This window comes from Suncus etruscus, chromosome 8 (genome assembly GCF_024139225.1).
Source record: "Suncus etruscus isolate mSunEtr1 chromosome 8, mSunEtr1.pri.cur, whole genome shotgun sequence".
Taxonomy (NCBI): domain Eukaryota; kingdom Metazoa; phylum Chordata; class Mammalia; order Eulipotyphla; family Soricidae; genus Suncus; species Suncus etruscus.
Window position 1 is genome coordinate 39,675,642 of NC_064855.1, and position 22,371 is coordinate 39,698,012.

At 40.2% G+C, this 22,371-nt stretch overlaps 1 protein-coding gene across 1 annotated transcript in view; it reads left to right on the forward strand.

Annotated features, from left to right (window-relative positions):
- The first annotated feature begins 5,997 nt into the window (after positions 1 to 5,997).
- The window catches only part of NUP58 (nucleoporin 58), a 44,173-nt gene continuing 27,799 nt past the window's right edge, over positions 5,998 to 22,371 (forward strand). The window contains exons 1-8 of the mRNA XM_049778349.1: positions 5,998 to 6,134; positions 10,421 to 10,557; positions 12,004 to 12,039; positions 14,598 to 14,747; positions 15,500 to 15,637; positions 17,708 to 17,818; positions 18,530 to 18,554; positions 20,601 to 20,666. Of these exons, the coding sequence (XP_049634306.1) occupies positions 6,028 to 6,134; positions 10,421 to 10,557; positions 12,004 to 12,039; positions 14,598 to 14,747; positions 15,500 to 15,637; positions 17,708 to 17,818; positions 18,530 to 18,554; positions 20,601 to 20,666 (770 nt within the window). The 5' untranslated portion in view covers positions 5,998 to 6,027. The remainder of the gene's footprint in view (positions 6,135 to 10,420; positions 10,558 to 12,003; positions 12,040 to 14,597; positions 14,748 to 15,499; positions 15,638 to 17,707; positions 17,819 to 18,529; positions 18,555 to 20,600; positions 20,667 to 22,371) is intronic.

Genomic DNA, 22,371 nt, shown 5'->3' on the forward strand with positions numbered 1-22,371 from the left:
AGGAAATTTTGTTTTTTTTGTTTGTTTTTTGTTTTTCGGGCCACACCCGTTAGATGCTCAGGGGTTACTCCTGGCTTGGGGGAACCATATGGGACGCCGGGGGATCGAACCGTGGTCCTTTCCTTGGCTAGCACTTGCAAGGCAGACACCTTACCTCTAGCGCCACCTCGCCGGCCCCGAACACAGGAAATTTTAATACAAATCCAAAGTAGGTTTTTTTCTGAGAGGTGGGCACACCTGATGGTGCTCAGGTGACCATATGGGATACTGAGGAATGAACCCCAGGACTATACATGCAAGGCAAGTGCCCTACCTGCTCTACTGTCCAGCCCTAACAAGTATTTCTTGGCAGGACTTTCACAGTACTCAAAGTGAAGTGTCTTGTCACTGAATCTTAAACATGTCTCTTGCTTAGTCTTCAGGGATAGACTTGACACAGCCATGCAGTTATTATAACGTCAAAAGGGAATGTTCAGAACACACTTTGGAACATCCTTGGAATATATCACTTCTCTACCTACGAAGATTAAACCAAACCCTATTACATCATTGGCTGGGCTGATTAGGCTTTAGAGTTAAGTAGATGAAATTTCCAAGTTTGATGTCTCATTGCTCACTAAGTATTTAATTGACCTTCCAAAATTTTATTTAAGTTTATGGAAAGTGCTTTCATTAGGACTACTACTTCTGTAAAATAGAAAATGTTTTCTAAAGTGGAGGGAACGCCAAACCCTACCACTGCAGCACCCCTTCTTTTTCTTGTTTTGATTTGTTAGTTTTTGACTTTATTTTCCTTCTTTCCTTCACTTTTCTCTTCCCTTTTCACTCCTGTGGTTATTATTTGGTGATTTCTTTTTCTTTTCTCATTAGCCAGGTGCATTTTTTCTTCTTTTTCTTTTTCTTTTTTTTTTTTGGTAGTTGCGGCCAACTTTTTTTTCTCTCTTCCTTTTTTCTTATCCTTTTTATCGCAAACGACAACAAAATAGACAATCTACAACAAGCTATAAAGTGGAGACCAGTTGCACTAGTATTCTGGGGGGAAAGGGAGGGGAGATATGAGATGCATAGTGGGAGGACAGCACGTGGATAGTTATCCCAGTCGTTGTCACTATATACCATAAATAATGCTGTGAAAAATAAAAATAAGTAAAAAAATAAATAAATAAAAAAAGAAAGTGTTTTCTAATTTTAGCTTTTCTAACAAGATAAATGCAAGAGACATGAGATGGGAGAGGGTTTCCAAGGGTGACAATTATACTTGAAGCAGCTAGATTATGGTTCCCCAAAGTATATAATAGCCCCACAAGCTATATATATATATATATATATATATATATATATATATATATATATATATATATTGGGATGTAATGGAGGATGCTTTGTATTTAAAGATACTTTGTATTTTTACTTAATGAAAGGTAGATTGCCAAGGGTGGAGATGCAGCATTATTGTTTTTCTAAAAAGAGGATAAATGAGCTTGGGAACCTATGAGTTGGAGGTAAATGGTAAACTGTAATAGTGTTAATCAAATATTCTAGTTTTCATCTCTGCAGTGCAGGAGTTTAGCGTCATAACTATGTAACTTAAACTGTAAGACAGAAATACTTTACTAAGATTTTTGTTGTCAAAGGAATAGTTTACATGTCAATTTGAATGGTTATCCAAAACCTTTTCTGTTAGATTTCCCTATTACTTTCCTTTATGAACAAATAAATAAACAATTATTTATTATGGTGCCAGGGACTGAAATCAGAGCTTTATACTTTTTTTTTTTTTTTTTGGGCCACACCCATTTGACACTCAGGGGTTACTCCTGGCTATGCGCTCAGAAGTCGCTCCTGGCTTGGGGGACCATATGGGATGCCGGGGGATCGAACCGCGGTCCGTCCTAGGCTAGCGCAGGCAAGGCAGGCACCTTACCTCTAGCACCACCACCCGGCCCCAGCTTTACACTTTCAAGATATTCACTCTACCATGTCACATACCTGGCCTGAACATTTTAATTCTTTTTTTTTTGGTTTTTTGGGCCACACCCGTTTGACGCTCAGGGGTTACTCCTGGCTATGTGCTCAGAAATCGCCCCTGGCTTGGGGGGACCATATGGGACGCCGGGGGATCGAACCGCGGTCCGTTCTTGGCTAGCGCTTGTAAGGCAGACACCTTACCTCCAGCGCCACCTTCCCGGCCCCAACATTTTAATTCTTAAAATATTAGATTTAAGGTAGTTCTTATTGTTAGTGTTGTTCTTAAATTTCCTCTATTATGAGAATTTTACAGTAGTCCACATTATGATAGTAGAGTTTTAAAAAAATGTTTTATAATAATACTATGTATGATTTGCCAACTTGTTCATGGTATAGTTGTTTCAGGCACTAAGTGTTCCAATGCCAATCCCACTACCAGTATGACCTTACCTTCCCCAATGTCGCAAGTTTCCCACCCATTCCCTCAGCCAGCTCCCCACAGCAAGCACAAAAAATTACTTTAGATATTTGTTAAAGGCAAACAGAATCATCAAAATTATCAATAAAAGTGAACATGTGGTAATTAATAGATCTCACCATGCTGCTACTTAAATCATTATTTGAGAATTTACTGGTCTGGTGCTAGATGTCTTGTGTCACTGTTCTCATTTCTTGAGATTGGTGGTCTTCAGTGCTAGTTTCCTAGCACAGATTTTCTGTGATAGTACTGATCTGACAGTAATATGAAGTTTAGAGGTGTGGTATGGCCATATATGCAGCTAGGCAGCTCAGGAGCTGTGAAGCAGGTCTGATTTGGTATCTTGGCAGCTTGATGTGGTTCAGTTGTGGAAGTGGGCCGTTTTTGTGAGATTATTGGATGTGTTTGCAGGCTGCTATGCCTTTACACAGAATAGAGAATCCACTTGCCCCATTCCAAGAAGGCCTTAGACTTGTCTGCCTGGACCAGTTTACATGAGAAGACTCAGTGGCATTATTTTGTTTTGTTTTGTTTTAGAGCCACACCCTGTGGTGCTCAAGAATTACTCCTGGCTCTGCACTAAGGGTCTTTTCTGGCAGTACTCAGGGGACCACATGAAATGCTGGGGTTTGATTCCAGGTTGGCCACATGCATGGCAAATACCTTAGCCTTTGTGCTTTATTCTTACCCTTTCTGACCCCATCATGTTCTTTTGGAGATTAGATGTAGAGGTAGGCCCTTTCTATGTTGAAAGAGGGAATAGCTGATGGCTACTATAAAGTCATTATTCTCCCCATTTTTCTATTATGCCTTTGGGTCATATCTAGCAATGCTCAGGGCTCACTCCTGGTTCTATGCTCAGGGAACACTCTTGGTGGCTCAGGGTACCAGAGTGCCAAGAATTGAACCTCAGTCTGTCTGGCATGTAGAAGGGAAGCATCCTACTCACTGTACTAGCTTTCTTTTTTTGTGAAAAAAAAAAAAAAAAAAAAAGGGGGGTGGGGAAGAGATAGCATGGAGGTAAGGCGTTTGCCTTTCATGCAGGAGGACAGTGGTTCGAATCCTGGCATCCCATATGGGCTCCTGAGCCTGCCAGGGGTGATTTCTGAGCACCTGAGCGCTGCTGGGTGTGACTCAAAAACCAAAAAAAAAAAAAAGGGGGGGGGGCTTAGGACCCCCTGCTTAGAGGATCAGGTAGTCAGAGAAAATAAATAGAACCTAGCCTCCTACTTGTAAAGCCTGTGCTCCAGCCCAATAATTTCAATAAGTCTCTGGCATTTTTTCAACTTTTGGGAAAAAATACACAATGGAATGAAAAGACAAAGGCAGTTGTTTCCTATCTTCTTACCATAAAAAAAAAAAACAAAAACAAAAATCAAACCAACTAAATAAACAAACAAACAAAAAAACCTTCTCCACCCCTCTTCAATCCATAATTTTATCTAATCCAAGGAATCCTGGATTTATTTTTGTGTGTGTGGTTTTTGGGTCACACCCGGCAGTGCTCAGGGGTTACTCCTGGATCCATGCTCAGAAATTGCTCCTGGCAGGCACAGGGGACCATATGGGACGCTGGGATTCGAACCGATGACTTTCTGCATGAAAGGCAAACGCCTTACCTCCATGCTATCTCTCCGGCCCCGGAATCCTGGATTTTTAATAACCATCATATAGCCATAATCTGTAATAGCATTCTCTAGAAGGGGTCTGAAACTCAATTTACCTGAGACCCGCAGGAGGCAAAGTCGGGGTGATCCTTGAGTACAAAGTCAGTAGTAAGCCTTGAACACTGGGGGGTGTGACCCAAACAACTAAAACAAAACAAAACAAAAAAAGATTCCTTTAGGGCGGGCCACAATATGTTGTACTGAGAGCCACAAACGGCCCACGGGCAGCGAGTTTGAGACCCCTGCTCTAGATCACTGATGTATTCAAGTCTACTGTTTAGCTTTTTCTCCCAGTGTAATCACTACTTTTCATATTATGTTCAAATACAACCCTTTGCATTTTTGTCTTATTCTGATTGTGACCTCAAGAGTGTTTTTTGGGGAGTGAGGCCACACCCAGCTGTTTTCAGGATTTACATCTGGCCCTCTGCTCAGGGATCACTCCTAGTGATCTAAGTTCCTGTTTAGGGGAATTTATGGGGTGCTGCGGTTCCACGAATGGAGAGGTCTGCTGTGCGAAAGGTAAGTGCCTTAGCTGCCATTCTCTCTCTAGACCCTCTATATTTAAAATATTAATTATACAAAAAGAGCCAATACATTAGTCTTCTTAGACTGCCTATAAATAAAATACCACCGACAAGAGGCTTAAACCAGGCTGAGAAGTCCAAGGTCAAGGAGGTCTTGAAGGCACTTGGGATTCAGTGTCCACTGGATCTCTTCCTGATCTTGATGACACTTGGGATCCAGTGTCCACAGGATCTCTTCCAGACTGCTGAAAGCTCTTTGTGCTATGATTGTAATTAGGGGGAGCCAGTTCAGTTGCCTGGGTAACGATTCCCAGCAAGAAGGCCTGATTTGGTAAGTCAATCCATTTATTATCTGGGTTAGAATATCATCACATAGGAGTTGGGTTCGGAGGCGAGTTTCCAATGACTGAACTGGGAAGAGGGCCAGTGGGTTTCTAAATCCAGGCTAAATGGACTGTGCCTAAGATACTGCATTCCAGAGAACTGCTGTTCGAGCTCAATCTAGTCAGAAGACACAGGGAACCCCAGGTCAGAACCATTGTACCTTTGATCAAGGTGCTGAGAACTGAGTTCTGGAAGAACAGATCTGAACCATGCTAACAAAGCAGCTTACTGAAAAACAAATAAGCAAGCAAAGAAAAACAACACAAGACATCCAATCAGAAAAATGCAAGAAAGAAGCCAGTATTCAGGAATAATGTACTAATGCAGGATGTGAAAACCAGGAGCTTTTTTGGACTGGCTCGAATGCACCTTCACCGGAAAGTTGCTCGGAGCCTTCCCCCGTTGCTTCCTCGAAGCCCGATTTTTTCGTTTACTTGAGGGCTGCTCTGGTGGGCCCCTAACACTATTTTCACTGGTATCTGCAACGTTTCTTCTCTCTTCCATTGCAAATCCTCCACGGAAAGCACAAGGGCATTGTTTACTACACGGATGGAGCAAACTCTTAGGCTCTACGCTCAGAAATCGCTCCTGGCAGGCTCGGGAGCTCATATGGGATGCCGGGATTCGAACCACAGGCCCTTGCATGCAAGGCAAAAGCGTGTGTGCGAGTCTGTGAGTGCTTGAGTGTGTGTGTTCCGCTTTTCAAGCTCCACCCCTCGGAGAGCCCCACCCACTTCCCGTCCCAGACTCCCTTGCGCGGCGCACGGGCTCTCGCAGGGTTATGACGTCCGCAGACGACGGGATCCCGAGCGAGCTCTCGCGAGATCGGCCCGCCCCCTGCGGCCGGGTTGCCGCCGCCGCCCCGACGCTTGAAGTTCCCGCTCTCGTCGGGATTTGAGCCCAAAACACCGCCATGCCGCCTGCGTGGCCTCGGCTGTGAGGCGCGAGGAGCGCGCGCGCGGGGCCCGGTTTCTCGCGCTGAACGAGCTGCACCGAGGCAGCCATGTCCACGGGGTTCTCCTTCGGCACCGGCACTCTGGGCTCCGGCACGGTGGCCGCCGGCGGGAGCGCCGCTGGCGGCGGCTTCTCGTTCGGAACCGGGGCGTCGAGGTAACAACTCCCGAAGCCCACTCGCCGGCCCGGGCCTCCGCGCCCCTGGCTTCTTCCCGCGGCGCTTGCTTCGGGGCATTTCGGCTCCGGGCGCCCGACGGCCCGGCCTGGCCCAGCCGTGCCCTCGAGGTGGCCTGGATGGTTCGGGACTCCGCGCCGCAGCTCGCCGCTCGCCGGTGTTTGGGGACGAAATGGAGCCGCCGCGTTGGTCGATCGTGGCCCGTCAGAGCGGAGGGAAGCTCGTTTTCGCGTGGGGAGCCGCCTCTGTGTGCTCACCCCCATGTGGGCCCCGCGTGTCAACCAGGATCTGCTGCCTGCAGCTTGGCAGCCGTATTTCTCCTCGCCCCCCCCCTTAGATCTTCAAAAGGGCCGTTGAAATATCTTCTCAGAAAGTCCAGATTCTGTTGTACAGTTGTGACAGTTTTTAGGGCGTTACGAGTGCTTTCAGGCTGCCACGGTGATTCCAGGCATGAAGTGCTGATTCTTGCTTGCGAGGCTTCAGGCCCCACGCAACCCTTTTCGTTCTTCCATCTTCAGACAGCTTTCCCTTCTTTTAGCGTTGTTGGGCATGTGGACGCACGGGAAGGTTTTGCTGGTCCCTCTCTGAAAGCAGGTCACCAGGGTCTTTTTTCGTGCTTCTTGCTGGACACCGCCATTCCAGCGGGTGGCAGGTCGTGTGCCAGTGGTGTGCCCACGAAAGGCGATCAGAATCAAAGACCCTGTTAAGAGGACAGATGGGGATCTTAGAATGCCATGTTGGGAAGGTAATGGGGTTTTTGAGATAGGGAAAACCTGCGTGCTCGGAATCACACTTTGAGCACTTGAACTGTGCGTCATTTCTTAGAAAAACAAATGCTAGAAGTGTCCTTTGCATTAGCAATAGCTGGGAAACCATGTCACCATGTCGGTGGAGGCAGAAGTATCATTCATTTTTCACTCCTACTTCAGGGGGGCTACTCCTTCATTCATAGCTTCTAAGTTCTAAGATATTGTTACTAAGCCCAGTCTAAGACATTGTTACTGTATGTACATTTTATGTGACTTTGCTGATTTTTTTTTTGGGAGAAACAGAAGCATAGTTACTTTTCTTCCTTTATTGACTTCAAAATGTGCCAGTGGTGTTTTTTAAAATACGTCCTTGGATTCAGTTCACTAATGTGCTTTAATGTGAGACGTGATAGCTACATTCCTGTACTTGATAATGCCCAGGGGCACTCATATGTTTTATTTTTCATTTTGGACCCACGCCTGGTTCTGTTTGTTTTTGTCCCTATGGAGTGTTTGAACCTAGGTCAGCTCTAAGTGCCTTACTCAAGTACTATTGTTCCAGTCTCAAGCACAACTGTTGCCGGGGATCGAACCGCGGTCCGTCTAGGCTAGCGCAGGCAAGGCAGGCACCTTACCTCTAGCGCCACCGCCCGGCCCCCCCCTTTTTTTTTTAAACAGAATCCTTCATTTTGAATTTCAGATAGACAATGAATTTAAAGGGAATTCTAAGAATCAGTTGTAAATTTGGGCCAGGGATACAACCCAGTTGTTGGAATATACGCCTTCTATGAATGAAATTCCTGGTTTGATGCCCAGTACTTCATGCCCCTGAGCACTGCCTCAGTAACATCTCTTTCTAACATTTTGAATAACACCTTTCATTTACTATCATCTGTTGATTTCAAAGCGTTCCTGTTAAGAGTGGTATTGTGTGAAATTGATTTACCCTGTGCAGTCTCTTAATCTTTATCTAAGATCTTTTTTTGTTTTTGTTTTTGTTTTTGGTCCACACCCAGCATTGCTCAGGGGTTACTCCTGGCTGTCTGCTCAGAAATAGCTCCTGGCAGGCACGGGGGGGGGGGGGGGGGGGGGCATATGGGACACCGGAATTCGAACCAACCACCTTTGGTCCTGGATCGGCTGCTACAAGGCGAATGCCACTGTTCTAAGATCTTGTTCATTAGTACTGTTACTCCATTTTGCAAGTGAAGCAAAAGAGGCTCAAAATTCTTTGGTAGTAGCAAATTGAGGAAGATACTGGCATCCAGCAGCAATATATGGTATCTTTCCTTTAAATTTAAGTGCTAAGCTGCAAACTTTTCCAAACATAATGAAAGGTCATGGACAAAAGTAAAGTAATAAAGATAAAATGAGGTGAAAAAGTTTTCTATTGTTAACATCTCTACAAGCATAGTTTCTGAAGTCACATATTGTCAATATTTTTATTTTTATTTTCATCATGCACCAATGTGTAGATAAGTTTCTTGAAGCTTGACAATTTGAAATGTTGCTTATATGTGGATGGATATGGAGAGTATTATACTGAGTTAGGAAGAGACTCTGACATAGAATGACTGCATTTATTTGTGGGATATAGAAAAAAAGATAGTATAGTAATAAAATTCATAGACAATAGAGACAAGAGCTAGGAGGACCAGTCCTTGGTATGAAGCTTGCTATTCAAATAGCGGGAGAGGCAGTTAGGGCAGAGAAGGGACCACTATGACAATGATGGCCGGAAATGATCACTCTGGACAAGAACTGGGGAGATAAAATGATATGCAAGATTCCCCTTCAGTAACTATTGCAAACCACAGTGACTAAGAGAAAGGAAGAGGGAGATAGAGAGTGAAAGAGCATGGGCGCTAGAAGAAAAATGTCTGCTACATTGGTAGGCAGGGGGAAGGGCGGGAAGAAAACTGGGGACATTGGTGGCAGAGTATGTGTGCTGGTGAATATGGGTGCTGTGCATTGTATGACTGAAACTCGATCATGAACAGCTTTGCAGCTACCTCATGGTGATTTGATTAAAGAATTAATTAAAAATAATTTGAAATGTCCTGAATTTAGTTATGCTTTAATTTTGTTTGTTTTGGTCCATACCCCATGGTGCTTAGGGGTTACTCCTAGCTCTGCACTCAGTAATTACTCCCGATGAGCAAGGGCACCATCTGGGATGTTGGGTATTGAATCCAGGTCAGTGGTGTGCAAGGCAAGTGCCATTCCCACTGTGCTCTCTCTCTAAGCCAACGACTTACTGTCTTCTTTTTTTAAAAGCTAAGTCCACCAGAGTAATTACTAAGCCCAGACCAGGAGTAAACCCTGAGTACCTGGGGGTGTGATTTCCCCAAACCAAAAATAAACAACATACTTAGAAGAACATTTCTGGGGCCGGAGAGATAGCATGGAGGTAAGGCATTTGCCTTTCATGCAGGAGGTCATTGGTTCGAATCCCGGTCTCTCATGAGGTCCCCCATGCCTGCCAGGAGCGATTTCTGAGTCTGGAGCGAGAAATAACCTCTGAGCACTGCTGGGTGTGACCCAAAAACCACAAAAAAGAAAAAAAAAAAAAAAGAACATTTCTGCTGATAAACACCCATTCATTAAAAAAAATTACATTTCTTATTTGGGTATCACACCTGGCAGTGCTTGGAGAAACATGGTGTATCCATGTGGTGCTAGGATTGATCCTAGGAGTTCTAACACTTGTCCTTGAGCTTTCTCCACAGCTTTGAACACATAATCTTTTGCTTTGTTCTGTTTATGGCCACACTTGACAGTGCTCTGGAGCTACTATTGGCTCATGACCTAGATAGAGTTATGAGTCTCTCAGAGTCAAAACTTGAGCTCAGCCAGTCGAACTATCTTTATGGTCCCTGCACACATATTCTTGGCAGAGAGTAATTTTGGTTTGCATTTTACTTGTGCAAAAATTTTGTTCCAGTTTTTCTCCCCCTCTTCATTCTGATTATTTTGATGGCAAGTTATCTAATATCCTTTTATCTTCATTAACTTGACAATACAGCAATAGAGAGTTGGTGAAGACAACGTAGAGTATCTTTTCTATTTTTAGGTTGTCTTTCTATTTAGGTTGTCTATTCTATTGTAGTTGAGGAACAAATAAATCCAGAAATATTAATTATACATAAATAGTTCAAAGGGAAAGTGATCTACATACCAAGGATTTCCTTGTTTCCATTTTAAAATGAGCTTAGTTTTCAAATAAAGGGAAAAAGCAGAATATGTGGGACATTTTTCTGAGGATGTGTTTGATTACCTGGGATCTGAAATCCTAATTTCTGTATATTACACCTTGAAGATAGGGACTTTGTTTTTAATGTTTTTATATGTTGGATAATTTTTAGAGAAAACAAATACTTGAATTTAGTAAAAGGTATCCAATGGCAAATTTGACATGTTAAATAAAAAAAATTACAGTAGTTTTTATTGTTCGTAAGTGAATGTAAGCTTGAATATACTGAAATTTTCTTTATGTGTGTTTTATTTTCATAAACAAGCACCCCTTCCTTGGGACTCAACTTTGGAAATCTTGGGAACTCTGCAACTCCAGCAACTACATCTGCAGCCTCAGGGTTTGGAAATGTGCTCTTTGGATCTAAACCTACCACTGGGTTCACTCTTGGAACAAATACAGGTAAGGAGAATAGCCACAATTACAGGGAAGAGGTCTGGAGTAGTTATTCTTTGGCAGATTTTGTTCTATATTTCTACTTCTTATGTAAAGATTTTTTTGGTAGTTGACCTAAATGTTATTAATGCTACAGTAAGGAGTGAAAATATACATAATTTATTTTGAGCATCTGTTTTTAACTATAATGGTTTGATAGAATCAAAAATTTAATATTTGACTATAATTTATTGTTGTACCTTAGTGCAGATTTAGTCAAGTCTACCAATTTGGACATTGATATGGAGATAGCAGCTTGGTTACACTGTTACATAATTTAGAAGATTTAGGTTAATTTCCTTTTTTGTTATTGGAAATCAGAAAAGGGTGATCTATTTATTTAATTATTTATTTATTTATTATTTTATATTTTGAACCAAACTAGGCAATGCTTGGGGCTTTTACTCCAGGCTCTGCACTCAGGGATCACTCCTTGTAGGGCTCTGAGGACCATATTTGGTGCCAGGATGTAACTAATTTGGTTGAGTTCAAGGCAAGTGCTTTACCTGCTGTATCATCTCTCTGTCCCCTATAGTGTATATTTTATTTTTATTTATTTCTTAGCTTTTGGGGTGTGACACTGAGGTAACTCAGGGGTTACTCCTGGCTCTATACTCAAGAATCACTCCTACTGGGCTTGGGTGCTTGGCACTGGAGCTAGGTTGGCCAAATGCAAGGCAAGCGCCCTACCTGCTGTATCTCGTCATGGTGTATATTAAAAAACTTCCTTTTACTTGGTATTTTGTTCTAAGCTAAATAAGTTACGCTGGAGTATGTTTTCTTATTTATCCTGTATTCTTAGAGCCTTTTGTTTTCTGTTCTCGCCTTTTACCTTACCTTGTCAACTTTTTTTTTTTTTTTTTTTTTTTTGGTTTTTGGGCCACATCCAGCGGCACTCAGGGGTTACTACTGGCTCTCTGCTCAGAAATCGCATCGCTCCTGGTAGGCACGGGGGACCATATGGGACGCCAGGATTTGAACCACCATTGGTCCTGGTTGGCCTCTTGCAAGGCAAATGCCCTACTGCTGTGCTCTCTCTCCAGCCCCAACTTTGGGAAATTCATTTGACAGCTGAACATGGAAAGTGAAAGGACTATGAGAATATGGGAGCCTGATACTAGCCAGAATGTATCTTGAATCAGTTCTGAGTTTTGCTTTTTTTCTCTTTATCAGAATTCATTATCAATAATAGTTCTTAGAATTTTACAAATATTTCCCCTATTTATCAAGTTTTAAACCTCCTATATTATGAAAACCTGTGCTAATTAAAAAGTGTATTCTTAGTTATGGTGAAAGATACTGTGGCACACGTCTTAATTATATTACCACTTTTCCCTTAGGGTGAGTCCAATCTTGCCCTTATGAAAAGTAATCCAAAGATGATGATTACATATTTTTCTTTTTTTTCTCCAGGAATAGCAACAACTATATCTTCAGGATTAACACTGGGTAAGAATTTTTAGGAAAGATCCCAGATCTATGATTTTTTTACTCTTCTTTTTTCCAGTGATAGCTGAGAAATAGAAGAAAGCATCTAAAGAAACTGAATTTAGAGCATATGCAGACAAAGAGGTTCCAGTGTTTTTTAAAAATCAGTGACATATTTATATACTTTACTATAAGCCAGCCCTCTAATTTTACTCTAAAAAACTGGGAAAATTTAGTGACTTGAGTATAAGCTGAGTAAAAAATATAGCAGCTACTGGTAAATTTCAAAATAAAAATACATACCTAAAACAATCACAGCAATTGAGGAATCAGAATGTTAAATGTGTTTCAATATTTATTGGTGAAGAAAAACTGTAAACTAGCAACAATAACTTTAAAACTTTAAATAAAGGGCAGAAAATTGTAGCTTAACAGTCAAGCTAAATCACAAAGGTTAGTCCTTCAAAACTGGATTCCTCCTCATTTGTATGTCCAAACAGAGCTTCAGCTGTAACTGATGTGAGAGGGTATCAGCATAGACATTGTCATCATCACTGTGTTCGCAGATATCATCACTGCTGTTGGTCTCATACAAAGAGTAGAATACTGTAGGTTAAATAGTTCAGTGGCATATACTTCAGTTCAGCCACCTCCTTCTCCAGCTCCTCTCGACTTGTGGACTGAGCTGAAGCACCGCCCCCTCCAGCATATGGCAGGAGATGACTGGAGACTATGTGAATTTGATTAAGTGTGCATGCCGCACTGAATGACCCAAGTCATTCATGACCTATTCATGAATTAGTCATTCATGACCTATATGACGTAGTATAAGCCGAGTTCTGCACAAAATATTTGCCGGAAAAACTCGGCTTATACTCGAGTATATACGGTATACTACTTTTTGATTCAGAAAAAAATTTAATATAGAATTAATTTCTTAGTCATTTTAATCATTTTATTGGGGAAAAAAATCCACCAAACTGGACGCTGGATTTGGGATTCAACTCTGATTGTGCCTCTAAAGAGTAATCTCTGTATCTATAAAACGAAGATCTTGACTAAAAATTGTTGGTTTTATGGTTTGGGGAATTTTTGTTTTGGGCCACAGAATAGTGTTGACATCTGAGTAGGGTTGGGGTTCATTCCTGGTGTTGCTTGATGCATTGTGTGATGTAGAAATAAAATCTGGTGCTTTTTTATGCATGCACTCCAACCATTTAAGTCATCTCCCTGGTATGACCAAAAAGTTTTTTTTTTCAGATTCCCTCATAAGCATCATGCAAATAATTCAGATTATAACTTAACTTTAATTTTAAAGATAGTAAATAATGTGAAAGGAAATAAACAATTGAAAGGACTTGAAATTAATTTAAATTTAAATTTGAAAGTTTAGATAAATTGAAATTAATATAGACTTAAAAATAAAGGTTGACTGACCTGACCTTCAGTTGAAAGTTACTTGCCGGTTATCAATAGACAGCATATCTATTTTGGATAGGCTTGCTTATAAGGACATTTAAATTTAATTTTTTACATGTTGATTTCTAAGTGCTCTATACTCTGGTACAACTTCCAGTTTAATAAGGATAATCCAGGCATAATTTTTGACTTCTTTTATGTGCTATTTTCAGGAGAAACCAAAGTTAAGTCCTCCATACTATATTTCCTTGTTAATGATTTTTCAGTAGTTGCTCTTAGCTCTGTAGAATGTTGGTCATTCCAAGTGCTTTGACCTTTACTGTCAGTCATTGTTGTGACTGTTGTACTTACTAGTGGTAGGTAGTTCTGATGTGCTGCTGGGTGCTTGAGCAAGGCTTCTACCTGTTGTGAGGAATGGGGGCTGGTAAGCATAGTGATATATTAGCTCTCATATAATCTGATAGATGCTCTGATAGGTTTCAAAAGATGTCAGAAGATACCAAGGAAGGCAGGGAAAGTAGGGACTAAGAATTTCATTTGGGGGATGGAAACATTCTAGACAGAATAGTGGGTATGTCTTATATTATTTGGGGACTAATCCAATGATGCTTGGGGGACTCCTAGTATCAAACCCCAGACTTCAACATTCAAAGCTTGCACTCTAGCCCTTTGTGTTCTCTTCTTGGCCCAAATGATGTTTTAAATGTAGTGGTAGAACAGAAATTGGGATTCAGTGTTGACAGAACTTTCTTTTGTTTTCTTTCTTTTTTTTTAATGTGTTTGTTTATACTTCTCTTTTGGGGGTTATTGGGCCACACCTGGTGTCACTCAGGGGTTACTTCTGACTCTGCACTCAGAAATCATTCCTGCCAGCCATATCCATATGGAGACTGGGATCGAACCTGGGTCGTTTCTGGGTTGGCTGCATGGAAGGCATGCACTACGCTTACCACTGTGCATCACTCCAGCTCTCTTTTGTTTTTCTTACCTCACTGAGTTATCATTTTAGCAGTTACCATGAATTACTCCCTTTCCATATTTTCCATATTTTTCTTTGTCTATATACAAAAGTAAGATCAAAGACTTATAGGGATCTGACTGAAAATTGTACAAAAGATGTATAGTATTAGAATTAATGGAATTTTTTTTTTTTAATACAGGAACTCCAGCCACTACATCTGCCAATCTTACTGGTTTCAGTTTAGGTTTCAACAAGCCTGCAGCATCTGCAACACCATTTCCTCTACCTATTACTTCTACCTCAGCTGGCGGTCTTAGTCTTTCATCTTCTCTGACATCTACTCCAGCAGGTAAGGGTGGGGAAAGTCACATTTAAAATGTTAATTTTATTTGGTTAATGAACATAATGCTTTATTTAGTATAATTTAATATATTTCTATTATGTAAGTTGTCAATATATTACTTTTAATATAATTTTAGTTAGTATATGTGAAAAGTTCTATTTCAGTATTCAGATTTTAGGACTAACATTTTGACTAGTAAAGATAACATTGCACATCAATGAATAGTTGAAAACTTTTATTACTATCTGTAATAAGATACCTGTTACTATTTCAGTATTATACAAAGTGTTTCTGCTACTGAATTTTGCTTTGAATGTATTACTTTTATTCTTACATATATATAATATCTTTAGTAGGTTTTTCCAAAACCAGTATTTTTACATACATGTTTTGTTTGCTTTATCTTTTATTGAGGATTTATAATTTACGTTAGCATTAATAATGTTTTGGACCTCACCACCAATGTGCCATAGGCTTTCCACCACTGCCACAGGATATCTTTTGTTTTTGTTTTTGTGTCACACCCATTGAAGCTCAGGGGTTACCCGTGGCTATGCTCTCAGAAATTGCTTCTGGCTTGGGGGGACCATATGGGACACCAGGGGATTGAACCTTGGTCCATCCTAGGCTAGCACTTGCAAGGCAGACACCTGACCTCTAGTGCCACTGCTCCCGGCCCCAGGACATCTTTTCTGAAGTATTTTCTATAGAGTTTGAAATAATGATTCCTGTTGAAGACTTACAATGTCACTTTGTAGCATCCACAGGATTTACTCTAAATAACTTGGGTGGACCAGTGGCTACGACTACTACTGCATCAACAGGCCTTTCTTTAGGGGTTGCCTTACCTGGTTTGGGAAGTTCACTTTTCCAGAATCCAAATACAGCAACATCGGGTATGACACTTTTTCTCATTTATATTTAAATTTGTTTTTATTTTAGTCTTTTGAGAAGATCACTTTTTCCTTTTAACTTGTATGTCTTCCTTTTTATAAATTATAAAATAATGTGCTATATATATCCAACTTTTTAGACATTAAAAATTAAATTTTCTGTTTCAGGTTATTGACAAATAAAATAACGAAACCTCTGTGTGTTAGGGTCACTAAACTATGATAGAGAAACTTATCCTCCTAAATAGCACCTTCCTGAATAGTCAAGTGTAATTGTCTAAATTTTTCATAAGGTAATTTGACTAAACCCTAGTTGTAGGAGTGGCATTCTAGACCATATACAAGGAAAGCATATTAATTAGCATGCTCTGAAAGCAAGCTTTTAAAGCTGTACCTGGCTTTGTGCTAAGGGTGATCCCTGGTGTGCTCAGAGGGACATAGGTGGTGCTGAGGATTTGAACCAGAATCATAACTATATGTAAAAAATATGCCTTATCTTTCTAGCCCGGTACATGTTGACTGTAGCCAGTTCCGGTATGAGTATTTATGAGTATACTGCTTTTTTGAAGAAATTGTACAGCTACCTCCCATAGCATTGTAACATCACAAATTTCCATTTAACAGTTTACGGGTTAGAAAATATTGACACAGAAGTCAAAGAATTTCTAATAATATTTAGACTAATTTATCATGACTATTTAACTTTTTTTTTTTTTTTTTGTAGTTTTTGGGTCACACCCGGCAATGCTCAGGGGTTATTTCTGGCTCCAGGCTCAGAAATTGCTCCTGGCAGGCACGGGAGACCATATGGGGCACCGGGATGTGAACTGATGACCTCCTGCATGAAAGGCAAACGCCTTACCTCCATGCTATCTCTCCGGCCCATGACTATTTAACTTTTAGGCTCAGAGCACCTATAGTGTTTCTAGTGCTTTACTTGGTTTGCGGCAGAGATTAATATGCTGCTTTCTATTAAGCTATCATTTTATTCTTTTCACATTAAACTAAAATATTATATATAATTAGATCCAGATATTAAAAAGAGAACATCCAAGTCTTGCAACTTGGAAAGAGAATAAAAGCTGCTTGAGATAGCCTGCAGATAGTCAGTTTCCAAATTTGCATTATCTTTACAATAATCTTTCTGTCACTAAATTGCTAATTTTGTAGGTATTCAAAATGTCTTCTAATAACATTATGAGATAGCTATGTCATTTATTGCAGAATAAATAAGCATCTACCTCAGAGATTTGTATGAAAGTGAAAAATCAAAAATAACTGGAAGGGAAAGAGATTTTGTTTGAGTCCATACCTTGTACTACTCAGGGTCTGTTCCCAACTAGATGTTGGGTTGAAGGTGGGTCTTTAGGATTTGGACCTGCCCTCTGGCTTTCAGAGCATATGCTCCATTCTGATTGACTTCATGGCCCAATATAACTAATTTTTTACATTAAAGTAAAATCTTATAAATCCATGATTTATTACTTAATGTTACTTAATGTTCCCTGGCTATGCTGAAATAAAGTGACATATAAAATTGTATCTTTCTACATATACATTATAGAATGATTCCTCATTAGTAATGCATCTAGTGTTAGTTATTATTTTTGTTTTGCTTTGGGGCTCAGGGATTACTTCTGGCTCTATGCTCAGAAATCGCTCCTGGGTAGTTCAGGGGATCATGTGGGATGCTGGGAATCGAACATGGGTTCGTCTCGAGTCAGCTGCATGCAAGACAAATGCCCTACTTGCTACGCTATCTCTCTGGCCCTAATACTAGTTATTTTGAAAGTATGCAACCCTGAAGCATGATTGGAAGGCCCAGTGTATTCACCTGAAAAATATACAAAATAAAGCTGCTTTTGGAGGGAGTGTTTAAAAAATAAGACTTCATATACCATTAAATCCAAGACTGTGTTTGACCACAACATGCTCTATATTTGTTTTCTGTTTATACGCAGCAGATAAAAATCTTGGGTTCAACTGGAAGTATTTGGGTGCTTTGGTCAGGAAGGGGAAATAATTACGAAGGCTTTTGATGAATTTTGTAAATGATGTTTGGCTTATTTGTAGGACTTGAACAGAATGCATTAGGCTTGACTTTGGGAACTACAGCAGCTACTTCAGCTGCAGGCAATGAAGGTCTTGGTGGCATAGATTTTAGTAGCTCATCAGATAAAAAGAGTAAGTAATGTTACTATAATTTTATATATCCTAGTAGTTCTGTTGAGGTAACTTAAATTCCTCATGTCTGAAACATCATCAGTTGCATATTTAAGTAGTAAATTTTGATTTTTCAAAACAAATTTAATATGTTGGTACTGGTGTCCACCATGTGGCTCACAGTGAGTCTGGTTTAAATAACATAATTTGCAGCAGTGCCAATGTCACCAAGTTTTATTTCACAAATGTGTATTTGCTTTTGTATTTGTTATATAAAGCTACCTTTGGTGCCAAGGATATAATCTGGATTCTAATGTGTATTGGAGGTGCATCTTCTAACCATTGAACAATTAAGAAACATTTTAACATTATAATGTGCATATTAATTTGACTTGAAAGTAGGAGATGGATATGGTCTACTCCTGGCTCTATGCACTCCTGGTAGTATGTAGAAGAACCTTATAATATCTCGGGTCAGATTATGGTCACACATATGCTATGCAAATACTTAAACCACCAATCTAATTTTTAAGTCATATTTTCAGATTGGAAGCATTACAGTAATACTGCTTTTTGCTTGTTTTGGTGCTTTGAAGTGATTCTCAGGAGTTCTGGATTCCTCACTGGTCATTCTTTATTTCTTAGACTTTAAGCACTGTGGCTACTGTGTTAAAACTAGTGTTTGGAATAAGTTGTTCAATATCTTTACATGAAGTTTCTTAAATTTTTCAGGTGATAAGACAGGAACAAGACCAGAGTAAGTTTACATCTTAATTTTTTAAAATAAGTTTGAATTTTATTTATTAAGTTATAGGCATATGGTATGGTTAAAAGTAATTGAAGCCATATAAACATTTAGGTAAATTTTTTTTCACTAATATGGTGAAAATAAAAGTATTAACATGCTTTGAAAAGAGGTCAGTTTCCACTTTAGTCTCATGTTCTGCAAAGAGGTCAGATCTTCCAATTTTATCTCATTTTCTGGAAAGAGGTCAGATCTTTCCATTTTATCACTGATGACATTTTTTTCTAGAGGGTGGTTGATTTTCTTATAAATGTTACAAATATTTTCATTTGCAAATTTTTAAACTTAATAAACATTAACTTATTTAAGGTTTTGGAGCACTTTTTCTGTTTGTATGGGGGGAAGATACACCTTTAACAGATACAAATTACTATGTCCATAACATTTTGTTTCCTGATGATTAAGAAGGATGAAAGGTATTATTTACAATCTATATTTTGAAGATAATTGGTTTAGTTATAAAGTACATTTCATCACCTGATTTGCTTATGTTAAAGCACTTATAGATATATAAGTGATATATATATGTAGTGATCTCAAAACCATCTTCTTTGTATGTTAGCCATATTACAAGAAAGGAGTTTCTGAAGGGGGGATTAGATTTTTTTGAGTAATACCAACAAAGTAGTGCAGATCTGTCTGGACTGGAAACTGACTTGTTATTTAGTTACAGCATAGCACGTTTCACTTGTCTTTATTGGGTGTGTATGGCTTCTTAAAGCCATTCCAGGTCTTAATTGGAATAAATTCAAATTTTAAAACAATAATAGTAGAAAATTTGCACAATTTTTTAGGAGAATTGTTATTGTTATTGTTTTAGTATATTTCTGAGCTTAATGTCAGAGTTTTTGAGCCAGGGAATTTCATTTTCTTACCCAATTTATAATATTCAATTTATTTTCTTTTAAAACATTTAGTCATGAGAGGTGTTTCTCTCTCTCTCTCTCTCTCTCTCTCTCTCTCTCTCTGTCCCTCCCTCCCTCCCTCCCACCCTCCCTCCCTCCCTCCCCCCTCTCCCTCCCTCCCTCCCTCCCTCCCTCCGTCCCTCTCCCCTCTCCCTCCCCTTCCCCTCTCCTGCCCTCTCCTCCCCTCCCTTCCCCTCCCCTCCCCTCTCCTCCCCTCCTCCTCTCCTCCCCTCCCCTTCTCCTCCCCTCCCCTCTCCTCCCCTCCCCTCTCCTCCCCTCCCCTCTCCTCCCCTCCCCTCCCCTCCCCTCCCTCTCATCCTCTCTCCCTCCCCTGTCTCCTCTCCTCTCTCCCCTCTCTTCTCTCTTCTCTCTCCTCTCCTCCCTCCTTTCCCCTCTCCCATCCTCTCCCCTCTCCCCTCTCTCCTCTCCTCTCTCCCCTCTCCCCTCTCTCCTCTCCTCTCTCCCCTCTCCCCTCTCTCCTCTTCTCTCTTCCTTCTCTTCTCTCCTCTCCCCCTCCCCTTTTCTCTCTCCTCCCCTCTCCCCTCTCTCCTCTCCCCTCTCCTTTCTCCCCTCTCCCATCCTCTCTCTCCCTTTCCCCCCTCTCCTTTCCCCTCTCCTTTCTCCTCTTTCCTCTCTCCTCTTCCCTCTTTCCTCTCTCCTCTCCCCTCTCTACTCTCCCTCACCTCACCCCCCTCTCCCATCCTCTCTCCTTTCCCCTTCTCTCCCCTTCCCCATCCTCTCTCTTCTCCCCTTCTGTCCCCTTCCCCCCTCCTCTCTCCTCTTCCCTCTCTTCTCCTCTTCTCTCCCCTCCCCCTTCTCCATCCTCTTCCCTTCTTCCATCCTCTCTCCTCTCCCCTAAAAAAAAACAAACAAAAAAAAAGCACATTTAGTCATAATGCAGGTAAGCATACCTAGAATTGATTTTGATCATTTTAGAAAAGTATTTCCCATAATAGATGAATTGCTAATTACCAATCGAAGAAAACTGTAAATGGGGAATTTGGGCTATATATTCTTGTATCCTAACATTCTAATAAGCCACTGCTTTTAAATAATGTCAGTGATTTTAATAAAAAATGGCATTTTTCTTTAGGGATAGTAAAGCACTGAAGGATGAAAATCTGCCTCAACTTATCTGCCAGGATGTTGAAAATCTCCAGTAAGTATGTTCCATATAATTAGATAAATCATACTTAAATAATGCTAGAATACATTTTAGAGACAATATTTCTACTTCCTACTAAGCATTTTATGCTGTTAGAGATTATTGAGAAAACAGAACAATAGGAATTAAAATTCTGTAACACTGTTCAGTGAAACATTTAAATTGTAGATAAATTTTAGTGTGTGCTTCTTTAAGCATTTGGATTCTCTCCAGCTTGTGTAACTGAACCTTTTTCTGTAGAAACTAAAAGTGTATACTTCTTTTGATTTTTATTAAAACACAATCATTTAAACAGTTATTCAGAATAGAGTTGCTTCAGGCACAACAATTCTACCACCAGTTTTTCCCACTGTCCTTAGGTTTCCTCCTATGCACCAGCCTAACATCTTGGCAGTCATCTATCAAATTTATTTCATATTACTTACTCCAACCAAATTTAAAGGAATAGCAAATGGAATATCAGAAAATAATTAGTCAATTTGTGATGATTTCTTTTTCTTTTTTCTTTTTTCTTTTTTGTTTTGGGGTCACACCGAGTGGCACTAAGGAGTTTCTCTTGGTTCTGAGCTCAGATATCACTCCTAGAAGCCTCAGGGGACCATATGGGATGCCAGGGATCAAACCCGGGTCCAACCTGGGTTGGCCACATGCAAGGCCTTACCACTATGCTATTGCTCCGGCCCCATTGTGATGACTAATCAGTATAAATAGTTGGTTAAAATGAATTCAATACTAAAAATATATAAAATTTTTAGTAAAGTAGGAGTAAGCATAACTTCTTTGATCTAGTAGAGGACACTTGTGTGCACCATCACTGGGTGCCATGCTCAATGCCACATGTTTTGGAATTCTGTTTTATAAAGTTCTTTTGACCAGTCTTACGAAACTGAATTCAAGACTATGAATTCCCTAATTGTTGCTTGTCTCTGAAGTTCTGTATTGATCCTTCAAATTTGAAGGATAGAGTATTCTTGATAGAATACTGGATAGAGTATTCTTGATAAGGTGTTAATTTTGTTGGATTTTTTGTATGTTATACTTTTTTGGCTCACCAAGTTTCATTTAATAGCTCTCCTGTACATCTTAAGAGCTTTCCTGTGTGTAAGTTTCTTTTTTTGTTTTGTTTTGTTTTGTTTTTTTTTTGGGTCACACCTGGTAGCGCTCAGGAGGTATTCCTGGCTCTATGCTCAGAAATCGCTCCTGGCAGTCTCAGGGGACCATATGGGATGCGGGAATTTGAACCACCGACCTTCTGCATGAGAGGCAAATGCCTTACCTCCATGCTATCTCTCCGGCCCCAAGTTTCTTTTTTGATCTTGTAACTTTTAGTATTCTGTCTCTTATCATTGGATTTTGTCATTTTTAGTACTATGTGTCTTTGAGTTTTCCTAGTTGAGTCTTTTCCCTGTGACTTATTGAGTCTTTTCCCCGTGACTTATTGAGCCTTTTCCCCGTGACTTATTGAGCCTTTTGGTTATAGGTGCCAATATTCTTCAACTCTGGGAAATTCTTATAAATGATTTCTTGAACTGATTTTCATCATACTTGCTTTCTTCAGAGACCTGGTGATTTTTATATTGTTCCTCTTGAACTCTATACTGTCTTTTTTTATTGTTTTTTAGTTTTGGAGGCTTCTGATTATGCTCAGTGCTTAATCCTGTTTCTGCATTCAAGGATCACATCTCGTGAGCTCAGGGTA